Genomic DNA, 13,544 nt, shown 5'->3' with positions numbered 1-13,544 from the left:
TTAAAATAAAAAAAATACTAACATAATTTATTTTATATATATATATATATATATATATATATATATATATATATATATATATTATATATATATAATATATTTTCCTTTATACAATATTAATTAATAAATATATATCAGATAAGTAAATATAAATATAATATAATTTTAACTTTATATTTTAAATTATTACTTAATTAAAATTTATACTAATATTCCTTTAATATATATCATTATAAAAATTATTATTATAAACATTTTTATTTTTTAAATTACATAAGTTAATAATTAAAAATCTATTTATCATGAAATTCTTTTTAATAAATAATTTTTTTTTGGAATTAAGGTTTTTAAGATTATTATTTTATATACATATTATAAGCTTATAAATATTTTTAATAATATTATAATAATTATAATATACTTAGAAAAAATGTAAATAAACCTAAAATTTTAATCATATATTTTGAAAATTATATTATTAGTATTATTATTTATTTTATAATATAATAATAATTGTCTTTAAAAATATTTTTTTTATTTTTTTATAATTAAAAAATATAAAATGTTATAAATTTAAATTTAAATTTAAATTTATATTTAAAACTTATGTATATAATATATATATTAAATATGTAATTTCATAAAATATATTTATTATAATCGATTATAATTTCTATTTTTAAAAATTTTTATTTATTTATAATGTTTTATATAATTTATAAATAATATATATATATTAATTTTATATTGTTATTTTTTTTTATTAATTAATTAATAAATACTAATAATTTTAAATTTTATTTACAAAATTTTTTTTTAATACTTAATTTTATTACAAAATATTTTCTTTTTTTTACAATTTATATTTAAAAACATATTTTTTTATATTTAATATCAATATACAATAATTAAATATATATACATAAACAATAAAAATACAATCATTCTTAAAATTCTTTAAATTTAGTATATTTTTCTTTCATTAAATCAGTTTCATTATTTAAAGCATATGTTAATTTGTTAGATGTTTATTAAATCTAAAAAAATAATATATATTAAATGCTTTTTTTTATATTTACTTTATTTAAACTCTCGATTGATTAATTTAATAAATTATTCATATTTTTTAATTTTTCTTTTCTTTCATTTTATAATCTCTTACTTTATATGTATTAAATATTTAATTTAGATTATGCTAATAATAATCTTTATAAATCCATTTTATCTTATTATAAATATTACATTACTTTTTATTTTTCTAATTTCATTTAATTTATACCTTTATTTATTATTTTAGGATTTTTTTTTCGAAAAAAAGAATACTATTTTATAGATTTGTAAATGCTAATTAATCCATAAAAATATTTTTATTTTTATTTAAATATAAAATAAATTGATAAAATTAGATTTTTATAAATAAAATTTATTTGAAAATAAATAAGAAATAATTATATTTTTAAAAAAATATTAAATTATGATAATATAAAATATGATTCTTCAATATGTTAAATTAATTAAAAAAATAGAAAAAAAAAAAGTGGAAGAAATAATATTATAAAAAAAAAATTATAATTAATAATATAAAAATAAGTAAAAATGAAAAAAATTGAAAAAAAATGAAAAAAATTGAAAATAAATGAATAAAAAATAAAAATAAAAATAAATATATATGTATATATATATATATATTATCTTTTTTATTTAAATATAATATTTATATTTTTATTTAATATATTTTTTATAATTACATATTTTTATTTTATATTTTTTTTATTTTATTTTATATTTAAAATTTACTTTTTATTTTTTTATATATTATTTACATAAATTCTTTTTGAAATTTCACAATAAATTTTAAACAAAATAATATTTTTATAAAAAAATGTTTTTTTTTATGAATTTTTAATATATTAAGCATTTATAAAAATAATTATATATTATTTTAAAAAATTAATATAAAGCATTTATATATTATGTTAATCTGTTAATAAATTGTTCATTTTTATAATTATATAAAACATATACAATCTAGATTTTTTAAATTTGAAAATAAAATAGGAACAATTAAAGTATTAATAATGCAAAGGACATTTTCAAATTCCTCAAAAAGCTAAACCTAAATAACCTCTTAAATAAAAAAAATTTCCTCCAGACCAATCTTCTTCATCAAACTCAAATTCATAAAAAAAATCTCTTTAAATAATAAACAACAGTCATATTTAAATATAAAAAAAAATTCCTGTTTAAATATAAAATAACATTCCTCTTTAAATATAAAATAACATTCTTTTTTAAATATAAAATAACATTCCTATTTAAATATAAAAAGCCAATAAACAAGGGGAAGAAAAAGATGAATTAAAATAATAAATAAAAAAAGAAAAAAACATATTCAACGATATACGTGAAGACATATTAACCAAAAAAGTCGAAAAAGTTTTTTTTAAACTCCATCAAACAAATAATTAGAGATTTGCCTTAAAATTTTTTTTTTAACATATAACAAAATTTACATACACTCACAGAATTAAAAATTTAACAAAGCTTCAAAAACATTTAATTCGAGACATTTCTTTAGCCGAAAATAATACAGTAATAAAAAAGCAAGCTTATATAAATAAAAACTTAGCTTATTATTAAGATGATGAAAAATAGAATATTTTCTAAAAAATCTTTCAGTTTTTTGCCCCTTTTTAACCCTTCAAATAGTTATTTAATAATATGGGATATCATATAATTAATTTTTATTCTAGTATTTTTCTATGCTGTCCCTCTATAAATAACATTCTAATCAGGATTTTAAAGTTTTGTCTCTAGAGAACTTTTTAATACTGGAATTCTTCTATTTATGGTCGATAATTTCATCTGTTTAAATACTAGTTATTTCGAAAAAGGTATACTAGTTTAAGACCGTTATCTAATATTAAAGAATTACATTAAAAGTCATTTAATAACTGATTTTTTATCTAATATACCTTTACTTATAGACTATTTTTATTTCCCTTTAAGAGATAGATGAGGGATGTTAATGCTTGTTTAATTTTTTAAAAATGACAGAATAACAATTATAATTCGGAAAATAGAAGAGTTTTTTCATTTAAATCCTACATAATAATAATTAGTTTCTCTTTTTAAATTATTGTCTATTATATTATTTATAGCCCATTTGTTTGCCTGTATTTGGATTTATATAGCGATAGAAAAATCATAGTCTTGGATTATTAAATAAGATTATGAAAACAAAAATTGGATTTCTTAGTATTTAATTGCATATTATTTTTCTACAGTCACTATTATTACAGTAGGATATGGAGATGTTCTTCCAGTAATTTTTTGTGTATTTTATTTATTATATATATATATATATGTATGTATAAATATATGAATGAATATATTTTTTATAATAAATAAAAATTTAAAGACAACAACATATGAATATCTTATGTATTGTTACTATGTTAATTTCTTGAGGAACTTTTGCATATGCAGTTAATTAAATAAGAAGTATATTTGAATTGTTAGGTAGTTAAGACAAATATGTAAAAGAAATGATGTATATAATAAGTAATTATATGCATATAAAGAAAATTTCAAAAGATATATATAATGAAATAAGAGAATATTTATAATATTATTAGAAAGAAGAATAAAATAGGTATAATATAAATTAATAAATATATATTAAAATATTTAATTATATATATATATATATATATATATATATATATATCTTATTTTCATTTGATTTAGCAATGAAATATTATTCATGTTGTGATTTTAAGCATTTAGTTTAAAATTGTCCATATATTCATTTATTAAATAATATATACAAATTTACGAAAATAATGAATTATTCAATTAATTAAAAAAGATACAAAAAATAAAAACTTTAAAGAGATAAAAAATATTAACATAGTTTTTTAATAAAATAAGACATATATGAAAAAGCTGAATAAATCTAATAAAATTTTTCTATAATTTTAGATGAACTTTATGGTCATTTTGATTTTATTTCGAATTCTGAAGAAGATTAATATTAAGAAAAATTATAAAATCAATAAGAATATAATTAATAGGAAATTATTAATAATAATAATACATAAGACAATTTATTAATCTCAGATATAAAACAGTAAAACAATTCCACAAATAGTTTAAGTAGTAGTACTATTAGTAATAAATCATTAGATAGTAAAAATAGATTATTTCTAAAAAATGACTAAAAAGATAATCAAAATAGATGAAAATAATTACATAAACACAGACTTAATAATAAAAAACGAAGAAAATATATAAGAAATATCCCCTTAAACAGTAGTATAAAAACGTAATCTAATAAACAAAAAATAAGTATAAATTTTGGAGTTAAAAAGAACTGAGATTCTAGACGAAATTCAAAAAGATTGAAACTAAAAGATAATAATGGATAATAAAAAATATAAAAATAAGAAAGTATATCATCATCTATATCTAATTAAGAATAGAAATAATAATTATTACGAACAGTAACTTCAATGCATTATAATAAATAAAAAAATAGTGAAAATAATAATATATTTTTAAAAAATTAATAAATAGAAAACTTCTTTTAAAATAAATTCTTTTCTTTAATTAATAATTAATAATTATAAATTAATTAAAATTCCAAAAATTTCCTTGTTGAAGGTTCAGATAATAAAACTGAATTCTTTTCAATTTATGATCTTGATAATTTCAAAAAATTTCAATTTTATTTCCCAAATTATAATTTAGAAAATGTTATTTCAAAATTTAATATACATCAATTCCATAAATAATAAAAGGTATAAAATATAAGTTTATTATTAAATAAAAATCATTATTAACCTAAACCATCTATTTAAATTTAAACCCATACTCATATTGATTTTCGTAAAAATAAACGTATAGGTACTAATTTGGGAACTTCCTTTATAACTAATAACCTAATTAAGAAAATTTAAGAAGAAAATTAAGAAGAAATAGAGAATAATAGTATGCATAGTGATTAAAATTCACATTATAATGACAATAGTCCTTTATCTATTAGAAACAATAAACGAAATAATACAAAAAGACACACAAGTATTATCCCTATGGGAGTTTTGGAATAGGAAAAAAAGAATAATATGTAAAATTTTTCTTAGTTTAGTAAATTTTAGTAAAAAATATAAAAAATACAAGAAGAAGATGATAAAATTCAAGAGTATTAGCAAGATAATGAAAAAAGTATAAAAAAAGAAAATTCTATACTATCTAAAGAAAAGTCTATTAGTATTTAAAGTGACAATATATTTTTAGAATTATCTTCTTTTTTATAAATTTATGAAAATGGAAATTTACATACTTTTAATAATTTACAAAACAATATAATGATTTAAAAAATGTATTAGAAATGAATTGTTAATAAAAAAAAATATATAGATAATATTATAGAATATATATATATATATATATATATATATATTTATATATATATATATATATATATTTTCTTTTTTTTCGATATAAAATTAATGTGAATTAAAATAATTTCAATTTTTTTCTTTTTTTTTTTTAATAAAAAAATATTAATTCTTTTTAATAAAAAATTCATTTTTTAACAAAAAAAAAAAAAAAAAAAAAAAAATACAAATGGCAAAATCAAAAAATTCAACTAATAAAAATTAAATTTCTAAGTCTCATAGAAATGGCATTAAAAAGCCTAAAAATGAAAGATATATTTCATTAAAAGGAGTAATATATACAATAATTATTTACTTATGAAATAATAAAATATATAAATATAAAAAGGTTAACTCAAAGTTTTTAAGAAACAGAAGAAGAGCTATTGCAAATGATCCTTCAATTAAAAAGAATAAATCTCTTGAAAGAAGAGTAAAAGCAAAAACTGGGAAATGAACGAAAACATTAAATTTGAAATAAATATTATTTAATTGGGGTTTTCTTTTTTATTATTACAAAATTGTGTTTAGAAGAAAGGATTAAATATATGTATTACAAAACATTATTATGTATATATTTTTTTTTTTTAAAAAAAAAAATATATATATATATAATATAAAAAATATTTAAATCTTTTAATTATCAAATAAAATAAAAATCTATCTATAAACATAACAAAAAAAACTTACATATATATTTAATTTTTTTTTTTTTTTTTATAATATCAAAATTAAAAAATATATATTTATAATACATCCAAATAAAAAATCAAAAAAATAATACAAAAAAAAAACAAATATTTATTTTTTTAGAAAAAATAAAAATATGTAATCTTAATCTAACGACGAACATCCTGAAAAAATCACATAATCATACAAAATCGGTTTAATATACAAACGAAGTAAAATCTTAAAATTTTGGAATAAACGCTAAATAACTCTTAATTATAAAAAGTAAACTATGATATTAAAAAACTCTAAAAACTCAAAAGAAAAATCCTTCTAAATCCCAAATTATACTACCGAATGGGTTGGTAAATCAAAAAATTCTAAAATTTATTACTTTAACATCCGTTTAATAAAAGAAAACAATTAAAAAAATACCCAAAAAATAATTTCCATAGGAGATCTTGACGAACAAAAAGCAAAGCAATGGAAACTTGAAATTGACAATATAATAAAAAATATATATAATTTAAGCAACAATGAAGAAAATTCATAAATATAATAATAAATTCATTAAAAAAACAATACTAATACACTATAAATACCTGGTTAACCCGAAAAAAAAAAATAGCCTACTATAGACAAAAAAAAGAAATAGAAAAATAAATAAGAAGACTGTAGTTTTGAATTTGAAATAGATGAATATTAGGAACGAAAACCTAATGAAAAAGTACAAATTCCATCCCAAAGCTTCAAATATTTATAGTTTATGCCCGATACAGTAATAGATACGTCCCTTATAGATTCTATTTTAAAAGAAACTCCCTAAATAATATAATAGGATGTAAAGGAAATATTATTAAGTTATTCTGAAAGTTAATAGAATTTCTATAAAAAACTTCTATAATAATAAAATAACGGAGTTTAATTAGAAAAAGATATCAATTTTTGTGAAGATAATTATTTTTTTAATACACTATTCGAAAATTTGAAAGTTTAGGAAATTTTCGAAGAAATTTAAATGCCTTCAAGTATATAGGGACATTGGAATACTTAAATATAGGATTATTAGATAAATCCAGTGGTTTTTTAGCATAAACTATGGAATAATTTGAATAATGTGTACTTTTAGTTTAAATTTTAGGAAAATAATAATATTTAATTGATACCAGTTTAGTTTTTTAGGTATTCTGTTCGTCTATCAAATGCTTATTTTATTTGGGAAATTTAATAAATAGAAGAGTAGGGTGTTTCTTTAGATGAAAATAATAAATTTGTTAATAAATATTGCTTTTTTTCAGATTTCTAAAATTCAAAATCTACCAGATTTTTTATATAAACAAAAGCTTCTTTTAAAAATTAAAACTAAGAAGACACATAATTAAATATTAGAAAATATTTAAATGGCTTTTTAGGTCTTAATTCAATTAAATAAATTGATAATAACCCAAAAATAGATATAATTTTAGTCAATGATAAATAAGAAAGAAATTCTTAAAGCTCAGATGAATGTGATGACGATTTTTTAAAAACTAAATATATATCAATTGTTATGAATACGTAAACATATATAAAGTAAAATTATATATATTTATTTGTATGAAAGCCCTGTAACAAATGGAAATGCTGAAAACGATTATACTAATTAAGAAATAGATACACTTATAATAAAAATAATAAATAAAGAATATATAAGATAATGTATTAGAAATAAGCATGAAATGAGAATAATAAAAGGTAAATAAAAAATAAATATTATATATATATATATATATATATATATATATATATATATATATTTTTATATATATATTTTTATAAATATATTTATATACATATAAAAAAAAAGGAATGAATCAAGTAGTGCCTTCAACAAAAGAAAAAGGACATTATTGTTGGGGATTACATTATAAAAGAGATGAAAAAAAAGGCGGTTTACTATATTTAAACGAATAATTAATGAAAGAATAAAAGCTAGTTATTTATAGTATAGTGAAAAAAATCGGTTCTAATATTTTAAATGGCAAATCTATTATGAATATTTCCATGCCAGTTTAACTTTTTGATAAGAAATCAATGATTTAAAGACTTGCTAAAGGATTTGGACATGCCCCAAACTTTTTAGAAAAAGGAGGTTTAACAAATAGTTATATAGAATAAATTAAATATTGCGCAGCTTTTATGTTATCTTCCTTTATTATGGGATTTAATTAAGGCATATATTAATTAATATATTATTTTTTTATATTCTTTAAAAATAAATAGAAAAACCTTTCAATCCTATAATTGGTGAAACTTTATAAGGTAGATTAAATGGATGTCCTATATACTTCGAACAGACTTCACATCATCCGCCTATTTCTAATTATTATTTATATGGAAGAGGATATGATTTATATGGATGTCATATTTCAGCAGTAAATAAAAAAGATACAATACATTATAAATGCATTAAAATATATATAAAAAAGGTAAATATGGGAGCAAATTCCCTAACTGGTTATTTGCAAGGAAATCCAATAATTCATTTTAAATAAAACAATTAAAAAGTATATTGTCTATGGAATAGTTTTAATTTATTTGGTACCGCAATAGGTACTCGTATGTTAAATTGTTTCGGAAAAGCATATGTACTTAACCCTTCACAAAACTTAATTTTAGAAATAATTTACAATCCGAATAATGCAAATGGATTTACAAGTTTATTTTCTAAAAAAAATCAAATCGATGAATTTATAGGTTGCATCTATAAAGTACATCCTGGTGTCTGTGATAAATTCATGGAAGCCCATAAGTCCCTTTCAAAAAAATAATAAGAAGTTTCATTAGACATGAATAAAGATATAGTAGAATTAATATCTAGGGCTTCAGGTATTTGGAATTCTCATATAGATTTCGATGATGTAAGGTATTGGGATGATTCTTAAGATTTCCCATATAGATGTGAATATGAAGTAAACCCATTACCTTCGGATTCTAGATTTAGAATAGATATGTTATATTTATTGAAAAATGATTTGAAAAAATCTTAAGCAGAGAAAGAATTAATGGAAGAAGTTTAAAGACATGATTAAAGGTTGAGAGACATAAATTAAAAAAAATTAAAAAAAATTGAATATATTTTTTTTATATAATTATATTTTATTTTTAGATATTATTTTTTAAAGTTTTGTTATTTTAAATAAATATAAATATATATTATTAGTAAAATAAATATTAAAATTTTTAAAAATAAATAAAAAAAAATGAATAATTTGGATAAATAAATGTATAAAAAAGCTAGAAAAACAAATGTAAATTTATAACAAAAAAATTTAAAAAAAAATTTAAATAAAAATAAAAAAAAAATATAAAATAAATATATATATATAAATATATATTAAAATATATATTTATATATATTTATATATATATATTAGTAAATATGGTTACATTAATAAAGATGATATCTAAATCGGAAGCCATGAAATGGATAAAAAATTTAATACTGAATGCTCAAATTATTATTATTGTTATGATAATTGTTTAAAAGAATCTGAAGGAGATTGGGTAAATTGTAAATATTACCGAAAATCTTTATAAAAATGTGAAAGAGAGAAATCATTATATCCAATATTTAATGTCTGATTAAATAAATTTATTTTGTTATTAAAATATAAATATTATGAGAAAAAAAATAAAAAATAAATAAAATATATATAAAACATTTTTTTTTCAATTATTTTTTTAATTTTCTTATTTTTTATTAATAATTTAATTTTCACTCATATTTTTACATAATTTCCTTATATTATTTTACTAATAAGAATTATTATGAATTTACTAAATTAAATTATTTAAATTTTCCTTTTATTTTTAAATCTTTTCAATTTATTCTGGATATTATTTTTTTAATTAACTAAAAGCTTTTTTACTTATACTATAATTATCCACTTAATAAATCGGAGCAATTTTTTATTTATACATATTAGTTAATACACTATTATTCTTTTTCTCTTAAATTTCTTCTTTGTTCATATTTATTATTAATTTCTCATTTATTAATGATTATATTTAAATTTATTAACTTTATATTTATTTTAGCTTTATAGGTTTAAATTATTTCATAGGCTTATATTATATATCTCCAGATTTATAACAATTATATTTATTTGAATCAAAATTTAACAAATCTTTATCTAAAAAGCTTTAAGAAAAAGTCTTAATTGATTAAGATTTATTTATTTTTAAGGATTCTGTATTTAATTGACTATTTTTATTATTTTTAGATAATTCTGTTTTAATAGCTTATAATTTCTATATATATTTATTTTAATATATATATATATATATATATATATATATATATATATATATTTTTACGAATTTATGGAAGAATATTTTGTCATTTCTTAATGGAATTGTGTCTTCTACTTTATGTGTACTTGATTTAATTATATATTTTGCAAGATTTCTAATATTTTTATCAAAAAAAGCACTATCAAGTATTTTTAAGTAACATTCTTCGCATACACTTATTTTTTTTAACTAAAATATTGGATTACTCTTATTATTTATAAATTGTTCATATTATAAATTAGGAAAAAGTTTTCTTAAAACTTAAGGGACTTAATAGTTTTTATTAATCTTTAATTTTTTTATAAAAATTTTATATCAAAAAAAAAAAAAAAATACATTATAAAAATTAAATGTAGAATGTTTTCTTTTATCTTAAGTATTTAATTGTTTTAATTCTTTTTATTTTTTTAATAATTTTTCATTCTTTTTTTTTTTTTTTTTAATATATATATAAAAGATTATAAACCTTTGATAATTCATATGATGCCATATATTAATCTTCTGAAATATGATCAAATTCCCATGCTTAAATGACAGTATCTAAATTTATTAGATATACAGATTCTTAATCTATATATTTATCACAATTTAAGCATCTAGTATAATAAAAATAATTAAAAAAATAATAAAAATACAAATCAGATTTATTCAAAATTAAAGGCCTTTATAGTTAAATTTTATTTTAATTAATATAATCTGGTATACTATAAGAATATTCATTATTTTCTGTAAAATGAATACTCTAAAATTATATATATTTTTTTAAAAAAAATTAATTTTAAACCAAACAAAAAAATAAAAAAATATTTCTACTTCTTCAGTTTTTATATTTTGACATAAAATTAAATAGATTTTATTTTTTTAGTCCATTTTATAAATAAGTTCCATTTATTTGATTTTATTTCCATAAGGAGATACTTTTTCTATATGTTAAGATATTTTACTTGTTAATTAATCTAATTTTTCACTTAAAAATTTTCCTTTTAAATTAACTATTATTTTATTTTATTTTCAAAAAATAAAAATTAAATTTAACTTGTTTCACATTAATTCTAAAATGTCTCAATATTAATAACTCTTTAATAAATATCTAAAGAAATATCATTAATAGGAAGTTTATTTACATATTTTTCAAAAAAGCATATTTAAGGAGACCAAATAGCTTTAATGATAGCTTTTATAATAAAATATAAAATAATAAATTAAGCAAACAAACAAAAAATAATACTATTATATATTCCCTTTGATTAAATAAATCTTTATAGATAACCTTCTTTATCATAACTTTTACTATTCATAAATTATTCTATATATTTTATTTTTACAAAGAAAACAACATAATAAAATTACAAAAAGATTTTTAATTAAAAAACTCAAATTTATAATCTTAAGTTTTCACGTGATTTATTGATATAAAAAATGCTACTATATTACATTCTGGTGTTTTATTTAAAAAACATTCTTATATAGCTTCTACTGTTAAATTATTTTTCATTTTTTTCTTTACTTAACCATTTGAATCTGTAAAATACCATATTACTGGTTATCCAAATTTATAATAAATTGTGTCTGGTATATTAACAAAAGGTTATTTTATTTTAGAAGATGTATGTGTTTCTTCATTTTATAAATAATTAAATAAATTAAAAGCTATTCCTCTTTCATCTAATTATGTTTTTTTATTTTATTTTTTCATTTTTATTTATAAAACTTTTTTTTTTTTTTTTTTTTTTTAAAAAATAATAATAATAATAGTATTTTTATTGAATGTTGGGTTTTTTTTTTTTTTTTTTTAAATAAAAATAAATATAAAAATTATTTATGTATGTATAGTTAAATTATATATATCTTTTATTTTTTATTTTTTATTTATAAAGTATTAATTATTTTTTAAAAAAATATATAATAAATTATTATTTATTTATATATAGTTAATGTAATTATTATATATTATTTTTATATTACATTATATGATATAATAATTTTAATTTTATCTATTAATTAATTATATTTTATAAATTACTTATTTAAATAAATATGTTAACTAAATATAAAGATTTAAATAAGTAAAATATAAAATATAAAAATTTATTTAATGTATAATTAAAAAAATGTTAGAAATATAAAAAATAAAATTGATTTTTATTTACAAAAAAATATAATAACTAAAATTGTTACAATTTTAGATTATATAATAAAATTATCTTTATATAATAATTTAATTTAATAAAATGAATATAAATTTATTTTTATTTTTTATATATACTAATATTATAATATATATATTTTTAAATACTGATTTTATATATTTAATTTATCTTTTATAAAAAAAAAATTTCAATAATCAAATTTTATTTTTTCCCTAATATTAAAATATGAATATAAATAATAAATTTAAAATTATCAAAAAAACTTAAAAAAAATTAGAGTATTATCATATATATGTATAATTTTTATATAATATTTATTTTTTAAACTTAAATAAGATGAATTATCCTTTTAAAAATATTTAAATTAATATTAAGAAAAATGTCTAAAAAAAAATATATATATATATATAAAAAAATATAAACTAACATAAAAGTAATAAAATTTTTTAAAAGATTTAAAATAATGAATAAAAAAATTATAAATATAATTAATATTTTTTAAAATTATTATAATTTACAGTGTTTTATATAATATACTTATATAATATTTCTTATATAAATAATAAATATATGAAGATAATATATATTATTATTTTTTTAATTTTTATATTTAAATTAAATTAATAATATTAAATTTAAAAATTATTTTTATATTAAAATTAAAAAAAAAATAAACATCATAAACATTAAATATGGGTATTAAAAATTGTATATAAAAGCCAAAAACAGCCACTAACCCTTAGAATGAATAAATAATAAGCAAAGTGTAAAAAAAACATTTAAAAGTTAAAATTAATATTATTTAAAGTAATTAGGATTCGCTTATTAAACCAATAAATATAAAAACAAGTTTAAGAAAAAATACTTCATCAAAATTAATAGATGAAACAAGTAAAATCTAATCAAGAATTTGTAAAAATAAAAATATAAAATCAACATAAGAAGATGA

The 13,544-nt window shown here is 15.6% G+C and overlaps 4 protein-coding genes across 4 annotated transcripts, besides 28 other annotated features; 3 read left to right on the top strand and 1 right to left on the bottom strand. All coding sequences in view use genetic code 6, as the record gives it.

The window, feature by feature from the left end:
* Positions 1 to 10: part of a microsatellite that runs on past the window's edge.
* Positions 11 to 33: 23 nt separating this feature from the next.
* Positions 34 to 100: a microsatellite.
* A 468-nt stretch (positions 101 to 568) lies between these two features.
* Positions 569 to 602: a microsatellite.
* A 186-nt stretch (positions 603 to 788) lies between these two features.
* Positions 789 to 884: a microsatellite.
* Positions 885 to 1,559: 675 nt separating this feature from the next.
* Positions 1,560 to 1,654: a microsatellite.
* Positions 1,595 to 1,658: a microsatellite.
* A 17-nt stretch (positions 1,659 to 1,675) lies between these two features.
* Positions 1,676 to 1,735: a microsatellite.
* Positions 1,695 to 1,743: a microsatellite.
* Positions 1,716 to 1,779: a microsatellite.
* Positions 1,716 to 1,790: a microsatellite.
* Positions 1,750 to 1,817: a microsatellite.
* A 374-nt stretch (positions 1,818 to 2,191) lies between these two features.
* Positions 2,192 to 2,327: a microsatellite.
* Positions 2,195 to 2,327: a microsatellite.
* Positions 2,328 to 2,762: 435 nt separating this feature from the next.
* IMG5_010860 (hypothetical protein) lies at positions 2,763 to 3,470 on the top strand (the record flags this gene model as incomplete). The annotated part of the gene is made up of 2 exons (XM_004039715.1): positions 2,763 to 3,325; positions 3,422 to 3,470. The coding sequence occupies 2 exons, from the start codon at positions 2,763 to 2,765 to the stop codon at positions 3,468 to 3,470; spliced, it is 612 nt and encodes a 203-aa protein (XP_004039763.1).
* A 225-nt stretch (positions 3,471 to 3,695) lies between these two features.
* Positions 3,696 to 3,730: a microsatellite.
* Positions 3,731 to 4,949: 1,219 nt separating this feature from the next.
* Positions 4,950 to 4,980: a microsatellite.
* Positions 4,981 to 5,234: 254 nt separating this feature from the next.
* Positions 5,235 to 5,281: a microsatellite.
* A 132-nt stretch (positions 5,282 to 5,413) lies between these two features.
* Positions 5,414 to 5,488: a microsatellite.
* A 61-nt stretch (positions 5,489 to 5,549) lies between these two features.
* Positions 5,550 to 5,609: a microsatellite.
* Positions 5,602 to 5,626: a microsatellite.
* Positions 5,627 to 5,631: 5 nt separating this feature from the next.
* IMG5_010850 (ribosomal protein, putative) lies at positions 5,632 to 5,898 on the top strand (the record flags this gene model as incomplete). Its single annotated transcript, XM_004039714.1, has 2 exons — positions 5,632 to 5,733; positions 5,791 to 5,898. The coding sequence occupies 2 exons, from the start codon at positions 5,632 to 5,634 to the stop codon at positions 5,896 to 5,898; spliced, it is 210 nt and encodes a 69-aa protein (XP_004039762.1).
* A 1,930-nt stretch (positions 5,899 to 7,828) lies between these two features.
* Positions 7,829 to 10,316, top strand: IMG5_010840 (PH domain protein; the record flags this gene model as incomplete). Its single annotated transcript, XM_004039713.1, has 6 exons — positions 7,829 to 7,844; positions 7,957 to 8,322; positions 8,373 to 8,524; positions 8,579 to 9,183; positions 9,527 to 9,663; positions 10,294 to 10,316. 6 exons carry the CDS (start codon positions 7,829 to 7,831, stop codon positions 10,314 to 10,316), a joined length of 1,299 nt encoding a protein of 432 aa, XP_004039761.1.
* Positions 7,860 to 7,947: a microsatellite.
* Positions 9,196 to 9,220: a microsatellite.
* Positions 9,231 to 9,271: a microsatellite.
* Positions 9,408 to 9,472: a microsatellite.
* Positions 9,416 to 9,466: a microsatellite.
* Positions 9,466 to 9,523: a microsatellite.
* An 88-nt stretch (positions 10,317 to 10,404) lies between the features above and the next one.
* Positions 10,405 to 10,463: a microsatellite.
* A 630-nt stretch (positions 10,464 to 11,093) lies between these two features.
* On the bottom strand, positions 11,094 to 12,141 carry IMG5_010830 (hypothetical protein; the record flags this gene model as incomplete). The annotated part of the gene is made up of 4 exons (XM_004039712.1): positions 11,094 to 11,437; positions 11,482 to 11,619; positions 11,674 to 11,735; positions 11,780 to 12,141. The coding sequence occupies 4 exons, from the start codon at positions 12,139 to 12,141 to the stop codon at positions 11,094 to 11,096; spliced, it is 906 nt and encodes a 301-aa protein (XP_004039760.1).
* Positions 12,142 to 13,043: 902 nt separating this feature from the next.
* Positions 13,044 to 13,089: a microsatellite.
* A 30-nt stretch (positions 13,090 to 13,119) lies between these two features.
* Positions 13,120 to 13,154: a microsatellite.
* Positions 13,155 to 13,544: the final 390 nt, after the last annotated feature.

This window comes from Ichthyophthirius multifiliis (assembly GCF_000220395.1).
Source record: "Ichthyophthirius multifiliis unplaced genomic scaffold scaff_1120509249543, whole genome shotgun sequence".
Lineage (NCBI taxonomy): Eukaryota > Ciliophora > Oligohymenophorea > Hymenostomatida > Ichthyophthirius > Ichthyophthirius multifiliis.
The sequence above is the reverse complement of the archived record's forward strand: the minus strand, read 5'-3'. Positions and strand labels throughout refer to the sequence as shown.